This window comes from Aquarana catesbeiana, linkage group LG02, assembly GCF_042186555.1.
Source record: "Aquarana catesbeiana isolate 2022-GZ linkage group LG02, ASM4218655v1, whole genome shotgun sequence".
In the NCBI taxonomy this organism is placed as follows: Eukaryota; Metazoa; Chordata; class Amphibia; order Anura; family Ranidae; genus Aquarana; species Aquarana catesbeiana.
This window is the reverse complement of record NC_133325.1, coordinates 18,565,064-18,587,588: the sequence shown is the minus strand read 5'-3', so window position 1 is coordinate 18,587,588 and position 22,525 is coordinate 18,565,064. Positions and strand designations below refer to the sequence as shown.

The window sequence follows — 22,525 nt, the reverse complement described above, 5'->3', positions numbered from 1 at the left end:
GGTGTCCCCTTGGTTAAAGGGGGCTTCCAGATTCCGATAAGCCCCCCGCCCGCAGACTCCCACAACCACCGGGCAAGGGTTGTGGGGATGAGGCCCTTTTCCCCATCAACATGGGGACATCCTCCCCATGTTGAGAGCATGTGGCCTGGTACGGTTCCGGGGGGGCACTCTCTCGTCCCCCCTCTTTTCCTGTGGGCTGCCAGGTTTCGTGCTCGAATAAGGGTCTGGTGTGGATTTTTGGGGGAACCCCACGCTGTTTTTTTTTTAATTTTGGCACGGAGTTCCCCTTGGGTCTGGTATGGATTTTTGGTGGGAACCCCACGCCATTTTTTTTCAAATTTTGGCACGGAGTTCCCCTTAATATCCATACCAGACCCGAAGGGCCTGGTAATTGAATTTTGGGGGACCCCCACGCATTTTTTTTTTTTCAATGACTTTCAATGACTTTTATGTGTATTGTAGGGACCAACAATTCATTAATAGCGCTAGTACTTTTAAATGACTTTTTTTTCCTTTAGAAATGTAATTTTGCTCTCAGACTGTTATAAACATGGGAAACATGCGCTACTTTACAGGCATACTATAGACACCCCCAGGTACGAAATTTAAAGGAATATTTCACTTTAATTGTTTCACTTTAAGCATTATTAAAATCACTGCTCCCGAAAAAACGTCCCTTTTTTAAACTTTTTTTTTGCATTGATACATGTCCCCTGGGGCAGGACCCAGGTCCCCAAACACTTTTTATGACAATAACTTGCATATTACCTTTAAAATTAGCACTTTTGATTTTTCATGTTTGTGTCCCATAGACTTTAACAGTGTTTGCGTGTTTGAACAAAGTTTTTGCCAGTTCGCAGGGGGGTGTTCAGGCCATCCCTACTCCTCACCACCTGTCAAACACACTTAAATCGCTTTTTTCAGAGGAGCAGCAGTGCCTGCTGCACTTCTGAATGAGCCCTTAGTTGCATTCGGCAGCAGAACCCTTAGGGTTCTGTGACACGTAAAGTCAGGGGGTGGTAAAACTCTGCAGTCCATCTCTATTTTATTGCCCCCCAATCCCTACCCCCTTTAGCTGCTGAGGCAGAAGCCAAAGGTGTACACATGCTGCAGAAGGAATTGAGTCCCCGGGTTGCTTTTGGTGGGTGCTACCGCCTGGCAACCGTGACCTATTTAACCACTTGCTGCCCGCCCGCCATCATATGATGGCGGGACAGTGCAGCTGTTGTTCTGGGCCGCCGTCATATGACGGCGCGCAGCCTTCCAGGCAGCGCCCGCCGCATCGCTCGGGTCCCAGTGCACGTGCCCAGTGGCCGCGATGTCCGCCGGGCACCCGCGATTGCCCGGTAACCGAGCAGGACCATGGATCTGTGTGTGTAAACACACAGTTCCACATCCTGTCAGATGGGAGGAGACCGATGGTGTGTTCCTTGTACAGAGGAACACCGATTGGTCTCCTCCCCTTGTGAGTCCCCTCCCCCCACAGTTAGAATCACTCCTAGCAACATATTTAACCCTACAGCGCCTCCTCCTGATTAACCCCTTCATTGCCAGTCACATTTATACAGTAATCAATGCATTTTTATAGCACAGATCGCTGTATAAATGTGAATGGTCCCAAAAATGTGTCAAAATTGTCTAATATGTCCGCTGCAATATCGCAGTCATGATAAAAATTGCAGATCGCCGCCATTACTAGTAAAAAAAAAAAATAATAAAAATGCTATAAATCTATCCCCTTATTTTGTAGACGCTATAACTTTTGCGCAAACCAATAAATATATTCTTATTGCGATATTTTTTACCAAAAATATGTAGAAGAATACGTATCGGCCTAAACTAAGGAAAAACATTTGGATATTTATTATAGCAAAAAGTAAAAAATATTGTGTTTTTTTTCAAACTTGTCACTCTTGTTTTGGTCATAGCACAAGAAATAAAAACCGCAGGGTTGATCAAATACCACCAAAAGAAAGCTCTATTAGTGGGGAAAAATGATAAAAATTTCATTTGGGTACAGTGTTGTATGACCGCGCAATTGTTATTCAAAGCGCAACAGCGCTGAAAGCTGAAAATTGGCTTGGGCAGGAAGGGGGTGAAAATGCCCTGTATGGTAGTGGTTAAGTAAACAGGGCCACTCTGCAAGCACCCCACAACTGCATGCTTCTGTGGGGTCCAATGGGTTAAAGCAGGCGGTGAGAAAGCAACACAACGCTGCCTGCTTTAACACTTTGTTTGCAGTTTTGCACAAGGTTGTAGGGCACTTACAGAGTGGCCTTATTCACTTAAATGGGTCATGCTTGGCAGGTGCTACACCCATCAACCCATCAATATAACGCTTGCTACGGCTGTGATATGTGTACACTCCTGTCATCTGCAACTAAAGGGGGCGTGGTAGGGGCAGTAAAAACACATCTTAGCTATAAGGTTTTACCACCCCCAAACTACAAATGTAAATGAACCCTTATGCCCCGTACACACGGTCGGATTTTCCGATGGAAAATGTGTGATAGGACCTTGTTGTCGGAAATTCCGACCGTGTGTGGGCTCCATCACACATTTTCCATCGGATTTTCCGACACACAAAGTTTGAGAGCAGGCTATAAAATTTTCCGACAACAAAATCCGTTGTTGGAAATTCCGATCGTGTGTACACAAATCCGATGGACAAAGTGCCACGCATGCTCAGAATAAATAAAGAGATGAAAGCTATTGGCCACTGCCCCGTTTATAGTCCCGACGTACGTGTTTTACGTCATCACGTTCAGAATGATCGGATTTTCCGACAACTTTGTGTGACCGTGTGTATGCAAGACAAGTTTGAGCCAACATCCGTCGGAAAAAATCCTAGGATTTTGTTGTTGGAATGTCCGAACAAAGTCCGACCGTGTGTACGGGGCATTACTGTTCTGAGCCCCCTATAACGCTGCTTTCACAGTGATGTGCTGCAGTTTACCTGCACCACAGGTGCAGCAAAGTGCATCTGCAACTTTTCTGGGTTAGCTGTGCTTTGCCATAGACTTCTATTATATCCTACAGGCGTGGGGCACTTTCTGAAAGCCTATCAAAACTCCTGAATTCAGAAAGTGCAGCAAACCTGCAGGATATAATAGAAGTCTATGGATTAGTGCAGCAAACCCACAGGAAAGCTGCAGGTACACTGCACTGCACCCGCAGTGTGGGTAAACTGCAGCACATCACTGTGAAAGCAGCCTTATACTAATATTCTCTGTGTATTGCTTCACATTGGCCTGAAGATCTCTTCCTTCTGCTGCTGGCACCACTCTGGAGATCACTAGCTGGGATAAGAGGTGGAGTGCAGTTGGTGTCACTCGGCATGGGACAGGAGCCGGCACTACAGAGGAAACATCGGATTATGCGGCTCTTCCTCCCTACTACACCTCCAACTTTACAAGGAGTCCCTCTGTATTGCACTCTGTCTGATGCTCTGAAATGGCGGGTCAGCAAACCCAAACCCTGATCTACCAGTCACTTGTCCACAATCTACAGGTTGCTGACCCCCCCACGCCTGATTGGATATCAAACCTGAAAAATTCAACTTGAACCCATGGTGAAGGCAAAGCCAAACCTCATTTCTAACACTTTTGAAAAACCTTCATGAAATTTGATGGATCTTTAAAATATAATAATATTAATAATTATAATAATAATATCTGATTTTCAGGTCACAGTATCTCGATGTTCGGATCCCTGTATTCCCGGCACCAGAAAAAAGTTTGGATCTTCAATTCATAAATGTTGCTATGAGTGTATCTCATGTCCAGAAGGAGAAATCTCCAACATTTCTGGTAAGGTTTATTTGTCTTTATGAAGTTCTTTACATCTCTGTCATCCCCATGTTTTATCCTGTTAAAGACCGGTCCAATTCTGGCACTCCTCTCCTACATGTAAAAATCATCATTTTTTTGCTAGAAAATTACTCAAAACTCCCAAACATTTTATATGGGGTTTATATGGGTTTAAAATGGCAGTCATTGCAACTTTTTATGTCACACGGTATTAACGCAGAAATTTTTCAAGTGCGTTTTTTTTTTTAGGTTTCATGAATTAAAAAACACAGTAAAGTTAGCCCAATTTTTTGTATTATGTGAAAGATGATGTTACGACGAGTAAATAGATACCTAACATGTCACACTTTTAAATTACGCACAATCGTGGAATGGCACCAAACTTCGGTACGTAAAGTTAGGCGAAGTTTTACATTTTTTACAGTTTACCCATTTAGAGTTACAGAGGAGATCTAGTGCTAGAATTATTCCTCTCGCTCTAACGTTTGCGGTGATACCTCACATATGTGGTTGAATGTCGTTTACATATGCGGGTGCCAGTTACGTATACGTTTGCTTCTGCGTGCGAGCACGCAGGGATGGGGGCGCTTTAAATTTTGCTTTTTTATCATTTATTCTATTTTTATATTTTTACACTTTCCCTTTATTTATTTTTTGATCACTTTTATTCCTATTAGAAGAAATGTAAACATTGTTTGTAATAGGAATAGGGCATGCCAGTAGCGTTGCCACCTCTCCGGGATTAATGACATTATTCGGACAGCATACTTGCCAGTGAGGTGTCCCCAGTGTCACCCATGTGTCTTCCCCTTATCTCTGTCCCCATTCCAGTGACCACACACTCTTCTCTATTTACTTCTGCTGGTTTCTGTCCCCCTCACTGACATTCTGAGTTTACACCTCAAGGCTTTAAGTGCCCAAAAACAGCAGGCACCCCTCAGGACAGACCAACAGCAGCAAAAGGACCCCTCTTCTCCCTGTCTGTGTTTCTCCTTGATGACAGGATCGTCCAGTTTCACAGGAGCCCAGTAGAAGGAACATCGGGTGCAGCCGATCACTCACTGTTTGTAACACATGGGAGCTCCTCACAGCCTACAGAACGGGACAGCAGGAGGCACTTATGCAGTTCACCACTGTCACCTCACTGTACACCCCACTGTCCACCTAAATACTGCCCCCTGTCCATCCCACTGCCAACCCTCCAGTTCACCCCACTGCCCCCCTCAAATCTACCCTGCTGCCCCTCTGTGCACCCTAATGCCCCCCTGTCCATCCCAATGCCCCCCTGTCCATCCCATTGCCTCCCTGTCCACCCCTCTGCCCCCTTGTCCATTCTGCTGCCTCACTGTCCCTCCTGCTGACTCCATGTCCACTCCTCTGCCCCCTTGTCCATTCTGCTGCCCCCCTGCCCCTTGTCCATTCTATTGCCTCCCTGTCCCTCCCACTGCTTCCCTGTCCACCCCTCTGCCACCTTGTCCATTCTACTGTCCCCTGTCCCTCCTGCTATCTACCTGTCCACCTCTCTGCCCCCTTGTCCATCCTGCTACCTCCCTGTCCACCCCTCTGCCCCTTGTCCATTCTGCTGCCCCCTGTCTCTCCCACTGCCTCCCTGCCCACCCCTCTGCCTCCTTGTCCATTATGCTGCCTCCTTGTCCATTCTGCTGCCCCCCTATCCATCCTGCTACCTCCATGTCCACCCCTCTCCCCTATTGTCCATTCTGCTACCCCCTGTCCCTTCCACTGCCCCTTTGTCCATTCGGCTGCCCCCCTGTTCATTCTGCTGCCCCCTTGTACATTTTGTTGCCACCTGTCCATTCTGCTGCTCCTCGTCTATCCCCCTGTCCATCCTGCTGACACTTTAAACCACCCAAAAGTGTCCAAGGTATTTTTACAATGTATACTACAAAAATAAACGTTACCATGCGCCAGCAAAGTGTTTGGGTTTGGCTTGAAGAAAAGGGGTCAACCCTACATGAAAGGTCCTCTTTATGGAGAGATCTGGGGTCTATCTCTTCTCTAGGCTGGAAAGACTGTGATCAAAAAAATAAAGCAATTTCAGCCTTTCCACTTGAACACACGGCAGTGTTTACAACTGCTGGGGCCGGACATGAGGTCATAACACCATGCCCAGCCTTCGAAGGTCATAGAGACTGCTGGGGACCATTTGGTCCTCGGTATTCTCTATGGTGAAGTTCCACTGCCGGCCGATTCCTTCTCCGGCTCGCCGATCACACGAGCAAGCCAGTAGAAGCACCAGAAGGGGCGACCGGAGGAGGGACATCCTCTTAAGCCGCCTGTTAAAACAATCAAGTGGCTGAACAGCTATGATTGTTTTTTATTGTGCAGGGAATCAGCGTCAGGAAAAAAAAGATATCTTAATGATGACTGCAGCTGCACCCGTCATCCTGATATCACCAGTGAAAGCCCAGGACATCATATGATGTACTGCGGGCGGGAAGTGGTATAAGGCCCAGTTTATAATACACGCAGTCCAGTGCATTTTTTTCTGCATCAAAAGCGCATGGAAAGTAGGTTACAAGGTTTTAAATGGCATAGTTCACACAATTGCTTGCAGTTCCAGTGCGTTCCAGTTCCAGAAAAAAAGTGAAACGCTTTAAAATGCATCTAAACACACCAAAAACGCACTGAAACACACATGTCCTTATGTAAGTGTAGCCGGGTCCCCAGAGGTATAATGGTGAGCTCCAGAGTTAGGGACAGCTGACATCCTTCTGTGTAGAGTGGGTTACAAGGCATGGTGGGTGTTATGCAAGGTAGATTCATGCGTGCCAGACACTTCTTGAATGCAAAGAGATTTATTGTCTCTTAAAACAGAACTGTGGGAGAGAGGGTTAGGGCCATGACACCCTTAAGTGGTTGCAATGTTACTTGGCAGACTCCGAGTCTTCTATAGGTAGACAGTCATGCAGGGAAAGACACCCAGCCAGACACCACATCTGCATGTGTAGGATTGCTGTCTCCTATGGCAAGGGTCTTGTAACAGTTTCTAACACAAGTTGTAGCAAACTTCTTTACTTCCTCTACAATCTTCTCTTGTAGATCTTCACTCAACTGAGCTCCCAGTCTCTCACTAGACTTGCTGATCCACTGCCACTGGATCTCCTGAGCTCTTCCAACCTTCTCACGTGTCACCCCCGCGTCCCTGCTGGGTCCCTGGTTTGGCATTTACAGATACTCCTCAAGCGTCACCCCGCTGGCCTGCTCGGTCCCTGGCTTGGCACACAAGACTGCTCTGCAAGCGTCACCTCCGCTGGCTGGGTCCCTGGCTTGACGCCTTGCTGAAGTTTCCCAATTCTTCACCGTCCCCGGTTGGTGAGAAAACTGCTCTGGTACTTGCTTCAGCTACTCACCGTGGTCCCCGGTAACAAGGTGGATGGTCCCTTAGTAGCGACAGCTTCCCCTCTACCACCGACCACGACAGGTTCTCCGGCTGGTAGAACTGTCACTTCTGGTTGGACTACAAGCCGCAATCCCGACCCTGTGCTGCTCTCTTGCTTGTGGATAGGCCCTCAGACATCCTAGAGCCAGATGTCCCCTGGATAGACCTCAGGCTCTGTCCTAGCAGCCCGGGGCAGCACAACACACATCCACCCAGACAGCCGTCCAGGTGGCACAGAATCCCGATCACCTGATTCCACCCAAATAAATAGGCCCTCCCAGCAGGCAAAGGGACCCAAGAAAATCCCTGCCCATTGGCTGAGACAGCCCATTCATTCTTAATCTGTCCTTGCAATGCCCTTGTCTTATCTAATGCCACCAGATACCCGGTCACCTAGTGACAGAAGAGAGAAGTGCAGCAACTCCAGAATTAGGGTGAAACCAATTGACCTATCAATCGGCCAAGGCAACTACCACTTGGCAGGTAAATTTAAGAGCAACCCTGCCTAAAAATCAGGTTGCTACATAAGGTTAAGAAAAGAGAGGAGGAAAAAATGCGCTGGGCTGCATCAAAAAAGCATGAAAAACCCACTGGAACGCATCAAAAACATGCATGCAGAAAAGCGTCTGGAACGCATCCGGTCTGCATTTCTATGATTTGAACTGGCCAAAACCGACCGGTCAGTGTATATTATTTGTGTGAAAGTTATAGAGTCTACAAACAATGAGATATATTGTATATGTGAAAATTGATCAATTCTGATGTAGTGGAGGCCGATCTAATTTCGTGAGGCCCTAAAATGCACTGATTGAAACTCTGACCCAGATGTTCATTGTGTTTGTATTGTTCTTCTTGCAGACAGTGAAAACTGCATGAAATGTCCTGATGAAGAATGGCCAAATGAGAAGAAGGATCGGTGTGTTCCAAGACTGGTGGAATTTCTTTCCTACACTGATACCATTGTTGTAGTATTTTCGACTGTCTCCATCCTCTGTTGTCTTCTGACTGGTTTAATATGGAGGATATTTATACATTACCAGGACACCCCCATTGTTAAAGCTAATAACCGGAACCTGAGCTATCTTCTCCTGGTCTCCATCATGCTGAGCTTCCTCTGTGTCTTCTTGTTCCTCGGCCATCCAGTAGATGTGACCTGCATGCTCCGTGTCACCTCTTTTGGTGTCATCTTCTCAGTTGGCGTCTCTTCTTTACTTGCCAAAAGTATCATGGTGTGTATTGCTTTTAAAGCCACCAAACCTGGGAGCCCCTGGAGGAAATGGATGGGAGCCAAACTACCCACTTTTATCATTTGTGTCTTATCACTGGTTCAAGTCATAATCTGTGTCACTTGGTTGTCTATTTCTCCTCCCTTCCAGGATCAGGACACTCACTCTTATCGGGGGAAGGTCATCATTCAGTGTAATGAGGGTTCAGTTATTGGCTTCTACTCTGTCCTGGGATATATGGGGCTTCTGGCAGCTGTGAGTTTCATTATCGCTTTTTTAGCCAGGACATTACCAGACAGTTTTAATGAAGCCAAGTACATCACCTTCAGCATGCTGGTGTTCTGCAGTGTCTGGATTGCCATGATCCCGGCCTATCTGAGTACCAGAGGAAAATACATGGTGGCTGTGGAGATTTTTGCTATAATAGCCTCAAGTTCTGGACTTCTTGGTTGTATATTTTTCCCAAAATGTTACATAATTCTGTTCAGACCTGACTTGAATACAAAAACATTTATCCACTAAAAAGTATGGAGCAACGCTGGGTTACCAGTAGTTATAGCATTATCTCTATTATTGTTAATTGTAGTATTTTGCTAATGTATTGAGAATGAACATTATTAAATCTGAACATTTCATACTTACCTCTTAGGTGGACGGTGGGTTTAATTTTTGTTCTGCACACTGCTGGGATCAGACATTATGGGTTTGTTGGAATCCTTGTCTCCTGCGGCTTGTAGTGGTTCCTCCCACCAGCCGTTATATCATTAGAGAATAGTGTGGTCGCTTAAAAAAAAAAAAGAAAGTATCCAAAACACCCTAAAGTGTCAGATACCCGAGATACCCATCACCCATCGCTCATCAAGAGAGGGAAGATGTCACCCACCGCCTTCCAGAAAGATAAATAATGATGCCATTTTAGTTGCGGGATCAAATATCTATGTAAATGTATCTGTCTATATTAATAAATATATTTTGATTGGTGAATTAGAAATTAGAAATTACGTTCTCAGTAATTTCACATTTTAAGTGATAGGTTGACTTAATTTTAACCACTTGCTGACCGCCGCACACACATATAGGTTGGCAGAATGGCACAGGCAGGCAAATGGGTGTACCTGTACGTCCCTTTGAATTTGCTGCCTATCGGGCACGGGAGCGTGCCCGCGGGTCCCGCGAACTCGATGTTCCCTGGCAGCCCGCGATTGCTGCGAGGAGAGGCAGAACGGGAAGATGCCTATGTAAACAAGGCATTTCTCTGTTCTGCCTAGCAACATGACAGGGATCTACTGCTCCCTGTCATCGGGAGCAATGATCTCTGTCATGTTGTAGTGAGCCCATCCCTCCTACAGTTAGAATCACTCCATAGGACACACTTAACCCCTTGACCGCCCCCTAGTGTTCAACCCCTTCCCTGCCAGTGACATTTATACACGAATCCATTGGTATTTGTAGCTCTGATCGCTGTATAAATGACAATGGTCCCAAAATAGTGTCAAAAGTGTCCGATGTGTCTGCCATAATAGTTAACGGGTTTACATCTACTGTACTTGTGTTACAATGACTTTAATTGTATGTTACATAAAAGTAAAGCTGGCCATACACTGTGCAGCCAGATTCCTCCATTCACACAAATGAACTGGATGCAGGAATCCGCATGTAGGTCCCCCCAGCCTGCTAACGGGCATTTAAGGAGGAAAAAGAAAATGGGACTAAATGTGCCACAAAGAGGTCATATACATGTACAAAGGTCAAATAGAAATGCAAACTTTTTTTGTACAAATAAAAACCTAATTAAAATGCAATCACCTCCAGTGTATAACATGTACATGAAGTATCTATCTGATATTTATGTTGGCGTTGCGAACCGAAACGTTTTGTGAGAAATTTGCTTCTTCGGCATCCACGCCTTTTGTACATACACACAACATCGTTTTTCTACAAAAGGAGATTACAAAATGGAAGTATACAGGCGCATCTCATAAAATTAGAATATCATCCAAAAGTTCGTTTATTTCAATAATTCAATTTAAAAAGTGAAACTCATATATTATATATAGATGCATTACACACAGAGTGATTTATTTCAAGCATTCTTTCTTTAAAGTTTGATGATTATGGCTTACAGTGAGTGACAACCCAAAATTCAGTATCTCAGAAAAGTTGAATATTACATAAGATCAATTAAAAAAAAGTATTTTTAATACAGAAATATTGGCTTAGTGAGAAGTCTGTCCATGTACAGTATAGTATGCACTCAATACTTGGTCAGGGCTCCTTTTGCATGGTGACTTGACATGGAGGTGATCAGTCTGTGGCACTGCTGAGGTGTTATGGAAGCTCAGGTTGCTTTGATATCGGCCTTCATCTCTTCTCCATTGTTAGGTCTGGTGACTCTTATCTTCCTCTTGACAATACCCCACAGATTCTCTTTGGGGTTTAGGTCAGGTGAGTTTTCTGGCCAATCAAGCACAGTGATACCATGATCATGTGACCAGGTATTGGTAGTTTTGGTAGTGTGGAAGGTGCCAAGTCCTGCTAGAAAATGAAATCAGCATCTCCATAAAGCTGGTCAGCAGAGGGAAGCATGAACTGCTCCAGAATTTCCTGGTAGAGGGCTGCACTGACTTTGCACTTGATAAAACACAGAGGACCAACACCAGCAGATGACATGGCTCCTCAATTCATCACTGACTGTGGAAATTTCATACTGGACCTCATGCAACTTAGATTCTGTGCCTCTCCACTCTTCCTCCAGATGCCGTGGCTTCACTATTGGGGGTGCGGGGGTGCGGTCCGCACCAGGGTAACACCGGCCAGAGGGGTGACACCAGGTTCGGCACCAGGCATTGCATTGAGAGGGGCACCATGGCTCCTTCCCTTCTGGGATCTCTGCTGTATCTTCTCAGCTCCCCGCCATGTGCGGGGAGGAATGGGGAGGAGAGAGTGAGGCAGAGACACAGACAGCTAGCTCTTGAGTCCCGGATCCACTGATTAATGAGCACAGGGGCTCATTACTAAGAGCACCTGTCCCGCATGTGCTTCAGGAACTGGTGCAGCAATCGCCCGCTATATTATTGTGACAGCTGCCTGCCTGCAGGCGGGCAAAGCAAGTAACACACTTAACAGGCGATGGAGCCTTGGAGCAGGGACATCTGTGTGGACAGAGCCGGACCTATATGAGGTCTGTCAATGTAGGGGATTTACACTACGGGGATTAAATTAGAGGCATTATAGGGGGGGGGCTCCACTGTTACATTGGGGTGATTACACTGGGGAGGAGTTACACTTTTACACTGGGAGTGGTTACATTGGGGGGATTTACATAGGGGGAGTGCAATAGGGGATTATGCTGGGGGATTACATTGTGGGGGGCTCCACTTTTACTCTGGGGTGATTTCATTGGGGGTGATTACATTGGGGGTGATTACACTGGGGGTGATTACATTGGGGGTGATTACACTGGGGGTGATTACATTGGGGGGATGATTACATGGGGGGTGTTCAATAGGGGATTATGTTGGGGGATTACACTATAGGGGATTACATTTGGGGGGGGTCCACTTTTACACTGGGGGGATTACATTGGGGGGTCCACTTTTACACTGGGGGGATTACATTGGGGGGGTCCACTTTTACACTGGGGAGATTACATTGGGGGGTCCACTTTTACACTAGGGGGATTACATTGGGGGATTCCACTTTTACACTGTGGGGATTACATTGGGGGGTCCACTTTTACACTGGGGGATTACATTGGGTGGGTTACACTTTTAAATTGGGGTGATTTACATAGGGGGAGTACAATAGGGGCATATGTTGAGGTATTGCACTATAGGGGATTACATTTGGGGGGTCCACTTTTACACTATAGGAGATTACAATTGGGGGGTTCCGCTTTTACACTGGGGGGATTACATTGGGGGTCCACTTTTACACTGGGGGGTTACATTGGGGGGTCCACTTTTACACTGGGGGGATTACCTTGGGGGGGTCCCCTTTTACACTAGGGGGTTACATTGGGGGGGTTCCACTTTTACACTGCGGGGATTACATTGGGGGGTCCACTTTTACACTGGGGGATTACATTGGGGGGTTCCACTTTTACACTGGGGGGATTACATTGGTGGGTGTCCACTTTTACACTGGGGGATTACACTGGGGGTGATTACATTGGGAGGTTTTAAATGGGGGGAGTACAATAGGGGATTATGCTGGGGGATTTACATAGGACAGGATTACATTGAGGGGGAGTGCTTTGGTGCAGTACACTATGGAGATTTACATGGGGGAGTACAATGGGGGAATTACGCTGGGGGGATTACAGTATGGGGGATTAAACTGGGAGAGTACACCGGGGGAATTTACACAGGGGGAAATACACTGCAGGGATTTTTCACTGGAGGGATAACACTATTACACTGGGAGGATTTACATCGGGAGGATTACAGTGCGGGGGATTTACACTTGAGGGATTACACTGGGCTGCTCAGTGTAAAATGCTGGGGCCTATTTTTTGGCCATGTCCGGGCATAGGGGACACCATCAAATATAAAGTGATATCCCACTGTGATTGTGTCACCCCCATCTGTGACAGCGCACGGATCGGCACGCAAGCACTGACCGCATTATTTACAGGGACCGGTTTTGGGTGCCCACCATGACCGTGCACTGCCAACCCGAAACTAGCCTGCCCCAGCGCCCTACAGCGCACTGTGGCAGGCTAGACAGGAGAGAGTGTCTACTGCTGTGTCCTGCTCCTGCTGTCACTCTGCACCAGCAGGGCAGAGATCTGTGGATAGCTAAGGGGGGGGGAGCCGTGCCGTGCCAATGCACTGGCCTGTTTTGCCGCACCAGGTGACACCAACCCTAGTGACGCCACTGACTCTGGGACCTTGATTTCCAAATGAAATTCTAAATTTTCCACAGTCTGTGAACCTCAGCAGTGCCACAGCCTGATTGCCTCCATGCCACGCTGCATTGATGCCAACAGGAGCCCCGACCAAGTACTGAGTGCATACTATACTGTACATGGACAGACTTTTCACTAAGACAACATTTCTGTATTTAAAATCCTTTTTTTATTGGTCTTATGTAATATTCTAATATTCTGAGATACTGAATTTTGGGTTTTCACTAGCTGTAAGCCATAATCATCAAAATTAAAAGAAAGAAATTTTGAAAAATATATCATTCTAATGTGTAACGCATCTATATAATATATATGAGTTTCACTTTTTGAATTGAATTAGTGAAATAAATTAACTTTCTGATGATATTCAAATTTGATGAGGTGCCCCTGTATCGTACATCTATTAAGATTACACACATGACAAATTAAAAGTATATAAAGAAAAGAAATTGTATCAAAATAAACATCTGTGATGTGGGAAGAATCACAAGTGCCTATTTTGATACAATTTCTTTTGTTGGTGTTTATATACTTTTGATCACTGGCCATTACACTAATGTATCAGGAGTTGTAGATATAGTAACTTCTAGCAGAGGGTTTATTGAAACTGAAACATTTTTTCAAGGGTTCCTCTGTGTTGAAAAGTTTCAGAAAGTCTTCATTACACAGTGGTGAGCATAGAAATCTCCATACACTTATCAGAGGTCTTCATCATACTTCCTCTTCTGATCAAATGTCTTTAGCCTATAATGTTATGGTATTTTCTATATTGGTTGAATGTTCTTTACCTCTTCTGGTCAAGTGAGAAGTATGATTTGACCCCTGCTGAGGGAGCATGAGCAGCCATGGTCAGCCTTGGAAGGTTGAGGCTCCCAGTGTTGGAAGGTGGTTGCTGGGCCTGGTGTGCTGCAGTAAGTCATTGACCCCATGGTACTGGAAGACATGGGAGCACTTAGCCAGTTGATTGGGGAGGCCATTATAGGGGCACCCCTTTCAGGGGAAAATTAAGCCCCCTAAATTAGTGTTCATGAAAGCACAAGCATGATTCACTAAGACAATAAAATCTTTCTCTGACAATTTTTTTCTATTTAACTGGGGTGCCAAAAAATAATAAAACTGGAACTGATATCGGTGACCTGTCCATTACTGTATGCACCACTAAAAACCTAAATCTGCAGACAAAAAGAATAAAGTTGCAATTACATTCTTATTAAAGTGTATGCAATCCAAAATAAATTGTTTTTGTAGTCTAGTCGGTGTAGGCGATGGTTAAATTCTTGCTATCTGTGTTCCATTGGGGAAATTTCACTTCCTGATCCAGAGACACAACAGGAAGTGAGGGAAATCCTCCCTTGGACATTTCTTACCAAACCATTTGTCCCCAATGGGAGTTTTCCCTCTACCACTTGTTCTGGTGTTCACTCAAATATGTGGTATTTCCCTTCATTTTCTGCACCAGAGAAAATGGTGACCAAAACAAACAGAGAGGTTGAATGTTCCCAGCATGGACACAGACAGCAAGAAAAACTTCACAAGGTGTAGGTGGGAGGTGATGGATCTGAAATTTGGTTCCTGTAAGAGTCCAGGGTGCCAACCTGCACTTGCGCAGAAGACTCGATGGAAAAGGGCAGGAAAATGCCCAGGACGTGCACAGGAAGTGACCTCAACCTGATAGAAAAAGGTGGGAAAATACCTAGGAGGCGCACAGGAAGTGACCTCAAACTTCCCTATATAAGCCCAGCCCAGACACCGCCAAATTGTTGGATTATCTTCAGTCCCCCCTTGTTCCTGTGCTAGTGTGTGATCTGTCTGAACCTGTTGTGACCTGGAAACCTATTTGACTACTCTTGATTGCTGCTTGCCATTGACCTCGGATTTGTACCTTAACCATTCTACTTCTTTGCCCCTTTTGTACTCAGCTGTCAGATTGGAACCGACCCTGGCTTGGATCTCAACCATTCCATGCTTTGCTTCAGTATATCACAGTACATGTTGGCATTCATGGTTCCCTCAATGAACTGTAGCTCCCCAGTGCCGACAGTACTCATGCAGCCCCAGATCATGACACTCCCACCACCATGCTTGACTGTAGGCAAGACACACTTGTCTTTGTACTCCTCACCTGGTTGCCGCCACACACGCTTGACACCATCTGAACCAAATAAGTTTATCTTGGTCTCATCAGACCACAGGACATGGTTCCAGTAATCCATGTCCTTAGTCTTCTTGTCTTCAGCAAGCTGATTTTCTGGCTTTCTTGTGCATCATCTTTAGAAGAGGCTTCCTTCTGGGACAACAGCCATGCAGACCAATTTGATGCAGTGTGCGGCGTATGGTCTGAGCACTGACAGGCTGACCCCCCCCTTCAACATCTGTTATACAGACGAATGCAGACGAGGCGCTTCATTTGCAGGCTTTAAACCATTCCATCGTAGTATGTATTACTATGGCCGGGTGCTTTGATTGACATCCGAGATACATCACTTCCGGTTTTCACTGTGCCAGTGCGCCCGAGCGGAGGAAGCATGAGGAGCGGACTCCTCCACCGTCCCTGCTGCCCACTGAAGGAGACACAGCAGATGGAGAGGACACCACAGCCTGGTAAGTGCCGGACCTCCCGCAGAGAAAGGGGGGTGCTATAAGTGTGTCCTGAGCCTCATTAGTCCAGAAGGGGGGCCGTGCACCTGCAGGAGAGGAGAGCCACTGTTCTGCCTTCTGACTGGTGTTTAACCCCTGCAGCGCTGCTGGCTTTCTTCCTCCCAGCTGCTATGCAGGGGATCAGTGGTACATTCCCTCAGTTAGAAAGCTATCCCATGCTGTTTTTTTTCTCAGGCTGTGCCCATCATGTGGCCTTTTCTGTATGCATCCGCCCCTACACCCGCCCCTTGCAGTAATGTATGAGCATCGGGAGAGTGTGGCACAATGTAGTCTTAATTGCGCATGCGCCGTGTACGACTGATGAACAGCTGTTCGTGTTCGGAGACTTTCGGTGTCTCCATTGTCCTCTGCACTGCACAAGCGCTGCGCCTGCGCAGTACAGAGCGGACACTATCCGACGGGGGACCTTTCTGGACAGGACACCTGGTCCTGAAACTTCTCCCCTCCCCCTGTGATCTCTAGTTGCAAGGAAGAAAGATGAAGGTAAGAAGTTCTCTGCCTGCTTCTCCCTGAGTCCTGAGCTCTGCTGACCGCCACACTGTGCTCTGTGTGTCCTGCATGTTGTAGTGCTACTGCTGGAAGAAGGTGAGTGGTGGGGGGGGGTGAAGCTGCAGAAAAGTTCAGGATTCAGAAAGGGGAGAATGTGCCAGTAGCCAGATTTGTACTGCAGGTAGACCCTGGCTACCACTGCAATGCTGGAGCTAGGTGACAGTGAATACACCTCTCCCTCCACCTGAAAGACTTCTCTGCATCAGACATTTCGATATGCCACCCCTGAGGCCCTGTTCACACTTTGCATAGCGGGACTGCATGTTCCTGCTCACATTTTTTTTTTAGCCTGTTTTTCACACATAGGACAGCCCATTCACTTGAATGCACTGCCCTACGTTTGACAAATGCACCATAGAATGCTCTTTTGAGGCATGCAACTTTGCAAGTTTGCCACATGACAAAACGTAAGTCTTCTAAGTGTTTTTGGGGTGCCATTAACAATTAATGGCACCACAAGTGCTATGTGAGTTTGCAGTGCATTTATAAAATGTACTGCAAAGCTTGCGTTTCCTGTGCACTTTGTCACACATTTAGGAAATGCAAAGTGTGAATGCGGCCTAAGGACTCTTTCACATGGACAGTTGAGCCATGGTTTTACCGCTAACTCTGGCTGCGCACCCAAATCCTAAAAATACAGCCAGACAGGGCTTTATACATTCTGTGGCTGCAATGGTTTACTACACAGCTACGGCACTTTGAACATAGGCTACAGAGTGTGGAAGGCATCATCATTGACTCTGAAACTGCAAGCCAAACACTTGGCTCACAGTTGCAGTGCAATCTCACAATGTAAAATTACCATTCAACAATTTAAAAAAAAGTATAACAAAAATCAGGGGGTGGCTGTAGCAAGGATATCATTTCTGGCATGGCTGCAAAACCACATTGCAACCATCACATTTTAGCAAAAATGTAATTTGATATTTTTTTTCGGGGGGGGGGGGGGGGGCTGTCAGGTAGACCGTATGGGGCCCTGTGATTTATAACAGCAGCCCTGCCTGGGGGGGGGGGGGGGGGTTGGCTGGTGGTGCTGTCAGCGTGTCCTGTAAGCCCCGAGGTGGGGGATGTTATCAGTGTGCCTCGATCCCCACTGGGGTGGGGGGGGAATTGCTGTCGGTGTGTCCTGCTAGCCCCGAGGTGGGGGGCGCTCTCAGTGTTCCTCGATCCCCACTGGGGTGGAGGGGAGGAACTGCTGTCAGTGAGTCCTGGGAGCCCCGAGCCAGTGTGCTGCGATTCGGGGGGTGTGCTGTTATTGTGTCCTCCACCAGTGTGGGGGTGCTGACAGTGTGCTGCGAGATCAGTATATGTGATGCTGCTGATCTATATACCCTTTATGTAATGCTGCTGATTAGGGATGAGCTTCGAGTTCGAGTCGAATCGGCTGTTCGCAGAACAGTGAACAATTTGGGGTGTTCGCTGCAAATTTGAAAGCCGCGGAACACCCTTTAAAAGTCTATGGGAGAAATCAAAAGTGCTAATTTTAAAGGCTTATATGCATGGTATTGTCATAAAAAGTGTTTGGGGACCTGGGCCCTGCCCCAGGGGACATGGTAATCAATCCAATTACCATGGAATGTTTGCAGGTAGTTTTATTTTCATAATCTAATCATTTTGGTGCCATTAAATTTAGTTCAGGAATTTGACTTCAGGGCACTGTGGTAGTTTCATCACCAAATCCAGTTCTCTGAAATTTTCCAGTCATCCCTAACCTTCGCCATTACAGAACAAGTCCAGATGCATGCCACCAATAACTGTGAGCTATGGAGCGCACTGCGTGTTAACCAGGCACGGCTGATCCGCATTTCCTCCCTCTCGTGTCTGAAACTTCAGGCTAAAAGCACACTGCGTTCTCACGTGATAACGGTTGCCGTGGTATCGTGCTCTGACTAGTTTCGTCAGGAAGACTTTTTCAAAGAGCAGTGTATTTACTTTATTAGTTTTTTCTCTTATTTGTGACTTACAATAAATTATCAAAACGGTACTGGACTATTCGGGGTCTCTTTTTTACATGTGGACATTGTTGCTGTTATCTAATTATCAACCCTGGAGGACTTCGGGAGTAACCAGAGAGAGGATTTGATCCAAGGCTTGTTAACCTCTTGGCTCCGGTGAGTTTGAATCCCTACGGGGTGTGTGCAGCTCAAGGTGTCCCAATAGATGGTGAAAGGTGCACTCGTCAGATCTACTATTCATATAAGGGAATCCAGACCGAGCTCCAACCGCTGTGTCTTTGTTGGAATTTGCCTGCCTGCATGTGTTTTGCTTGCATTTACAAAGACTTTGTTTTATCAGTCAGCATTGAGGACTGAAAATAGCGCTGCTTTGATGGGTTAATTGCTGTTTCATGTAGTACATTCATTCATCCATATTTATATTTCTTTTTGTATTAAGTGGCTGCTGAGAGATATCTCACTCAGAATATGGTGACATCAGGTTAAATCACTGCGGTTTATTACCATTATTATCTTCCATCTGCATATACCGAATATCTTTTAGCGCTGAGATAGGAGGATTGGAGTAGGGCTTATTGTCTCCTTTTTGTTTGTATTCCACCTCTACACTGTGGGACCTTTTTTTCCATGATAGGCCTCCAATCGTAAAACACCAGCCCGGAGACAACCCACTACCCGCAGCACAACCATTACCGTATTCCAGCTAACCGTTCTAACTGGAATACACCAGAGGGGCACATACTACAGATGAGTCCCCAACACTTTCATCTCGTATGTTTTTCTTACACCATCAAAGACCAAAACACCGCCACCGCTGCTATGACTAAAGCTGCTCGCACTGCTCCTGTACATAAAGAAACAAACAGACAAAAACAAACAGGTAGGGTAAGTGCTTCCTACTCTTCTGCCCCTACTACTGCTGCTCGGGAACTCCGCCTCCCCCCTTAAATAAACGAAACCCCTCCCAACTCTGATCTTTTACACAAATCCTTTCCTCCCCTTCCTTGCAAAACTTCCCTGCTTTTTAACCCTATGTTGCCTCCCCTCTTCACACTGCCATGCCCGGCCCTTTTCTATTTGTCTCTTCTTTTCTTTCGCTTCGGGCCTCGCTGTTTATGCTTTTAGCTGCCAAACTTACCATAGCTCATTCTTGGTAGCGCCCCTCAGTTCAAATTGCTATGTTTAGGCACAAAGTTTCCTGGATCAAGCTCAATGAGCATTTGGCAAGTAAACTTACTGACTCAGTGCCTAAATTTATGAAGATGTGGGAGCCATGGGCTAAATACGTCCATATAGATCTGTAAGTCAGTTCACATTTGGCACTCCTCCCTGGTCTTCTTATGCCGCGTACACATGGTTGGAATTTCCGCCAGCAAAAGTCCGATGTGAGCTTTTTGTCGGAAATTCCAACCGTGTGTATGCTCCATCGGACTTTTGCTGGCGGAATTTCCGCCAGCAAAAGATTGAGAGCCGGTTCTCAATTTTTCCAACGGAAAAAATTCCTATCGGAAAATCCGATCTTCTGTAGCAATTCCAACACGCAAAATTCCAACGCATGCTCGGAAACAATTCGACGCATGCTTGGAAGCATTGAACTTCATTTTCTCGGCTCGTCGTAGTGTTGTAAGTCACCGCGTTCTTGACGGTCGAAATTTCAGAGAACTTTTGTGTGACCGTGTGTATGCAAGCCAAGCTTGAGCAGAATTCCATCGGAAAAACCATCCAAGGCTTTTCCGACGAGAATTCCGATCGTGTGTACGCGGCATCAGGGTGATTTGACAAGGCACCAGCCTCCTCCTGGGTTTTCTTCCCTCTTCTCTCCTGGTTTTTTTTCTTCCTCTTTTCTCTCTCTTTATCCTGTCTCCATTTTCTAGCCTCTAGTTTCTCTTTGTTCTTCTTGTCTTTTGGGTCCCGTAGTCTGATGTTTTGACTGGGTCCCCCCCTCTTTCCCCTATTATTTTTTTTTTCTCTTTTGTACTGGGGCTATATGCGCCTACGGTTGGGGTTATTCCCGTTTTCAACTTTATGTAACTATATGGTCATTTGGGTGAGATATCCTCTCCCCCTTTTTCCCCTTTTTCTTTTAGTCACTCTGAATATTATTAGTGTTCATATGTTTATGTGTTCTGTGAGCGCCCATGTTCTTGGGGTGGTTTTCACGATATGAAATGATGCTGTTACTGCACCTTCATTGCTTCTTTTTTGATTGGGGCCAGTGGCGGCTGGTGCTTAATTTTCTTGAGGGGGGGGCCGTGGCCTCCCCAGCCAACCAGCCACTAACCCCCCCCAGCCAGCCAGCTGACCAGCCAACCAAACAGCCCCCAACACTCACTCGCTCGATCACCACATCACTCGCCCGTTGCCTGCCAGGCCCCCTGCTAGCCCCTGCACTTACCCCATTCAGGTCACGGCTTCGGCGGCTTCTCCTAGCGGTCGCTTCTCCTACCCGCCAATCAGGACTTAGGACCCGCGACCAATCAGGTCTTAGGACTCCCGGCCAATCAGGTCTCGAACCCTCTTCCTGATTGGCCCGGGAGGAGAAACAGGAAAACCATAGTGAATATTAATTTGCTAATGTAACACAGCTGGGTGTGCTCCGGCGCAGTGCTCTGCCCCCTGAGCCCACCCTTTTCGAAGCCAATTAGAGCCTCAGGCTCTCATCATGTGTTTAAAAAAAAAACATTAGAATCCATGTGTCTGGCGCCCTGCATGTAGATTAGGGGCCGGGCGCATGGATTAGGGGAGCATCACCCTTTCGCCCTGCATGAGCGTCCACCACTGATTGAGGCCCTGGCCCATGTAGTCTCTTTGCACATTATCCACTTTGTACATTGACTTTTTTTTTTACACAATAAAACAGATTGAAAGAAAGAAATTAAAGAAAAAAATAAATAAAATTGATCCAAATCCCTTATAATTTACCTTTAATGAAAACATGAAACAGATCTCACTGATATAAAGATAGATCTTTAAACATAGGTCACAAAACTTGCCAATTATTGCACTTCACCTGGGATTACGTCTCTTGGGTATTTTAGAGAAATTAATGAGCAATTACATTGTTTCCATGTCTGGCAGATGGAACCCACCAGGGAGGCTGTTCATTTTTCGCATCTGTAAAAATAGTCACCATGGGACAATGAGAGTAAAATATGGAGCCTGGACACCGTCCATTAATGCTGGACTTCGGAGGTCAGTAAAGTGTAGAATCCCACAATCCACCGTACAGTGGAGTAGAGGCATTCATAATATAATCAATAGATGTAATAAAGGAGGGCAGACACAGTTTAGGGAACACAGTAAAGCTGTAATTACCCTGAATATCCAAACACTTGGCGGGAAATAAAAAAAATAAAAATAAAAAAAGTATTTTCTTGCCTATGATTTAATGATTGCAGTGTAGACTTTTTTTTCTGTTAATATTTACATGGTGTGCATACTCTGCTCATGATAAACATTCACCATTACATGGTTTCTGTGGGTTCAGAAGACATATTCCATTTCCATTTAGGTTTAGATACACTTTAACAAGACGATGGCTTCTCCATTAAAAATGATATTGACCCGCGTAAATAAAATTCTAAATTAAAAAAAAAATCATTATTAGGGAGTTGGTTTAAAATTTGCTGTGCTGGCAAATTTATCTTAGGATTCACCCAGTCAAAATCTTTTTAAACCATGATGCCCGGCATGGGCTTTGAACTGTGGCCAGCTTAGCGGGCTGAAGAGCTCAAGAGGAGCCACTGTGCTAACTATCTGCACTAACTATTGAGCTATTGTGTTTTGAAAAGTGGACCACCCCCCTCCAGAACGTAGTAGTCAGAGCTCTCAGCTGAAAGTACTGATCAGGTGCCGATCGGCAGACCTTTTTCGGCCATGCCCCATCGACAGAAGCTGGACGTTCAGCCATCTTCTGTCAAACCGGCTGTTGTACACATGGGCCGAATGTTGGATGGTTTCTATTGAACTGGCCGATACCACCCGATATTCATCCCGTGTGTACAGGACTTTAGAAGGAC

The 22,525-nt window shown here is 46.0% G+C and overlaps 2 protein-coding genes across 2 annotated transcripts in view; one reads left to right on the top strand and one right to left on the bottom strand.

The window, feature by feature from the left end:
* The window catches only part of LOC141126684 (vomeronasal type-2 receptor 116-like), a 53,890-nt gene extending 44,600 nt beyond the window's left edge, over positions 1-9,290 (top strand). Inside the window, exons 3-4 of the mRNA XM_073612649.1 lie at positions 3,686-3,809; positions 8,068-9,290. Of these exons, the coding sequence (XP_073468750.1) occupies positions 3,686-3,809; positions 8,068-8,957 (1,014 nt within the window). The 3' untranslated portion in view covers positions 8,958-9,290. The remainder of the gene's footprint in view (positions 1-3,685; positions 3,810-8,067) is intronic.
* Positions 1-22,525, bottom strand: part of LOC141126683 (uncharacterized) — a 640,228-nt gene that overhangs the window by 560,908 nt on the left and 56,795 nt on the right. The window lies entirely within an intron of this gene.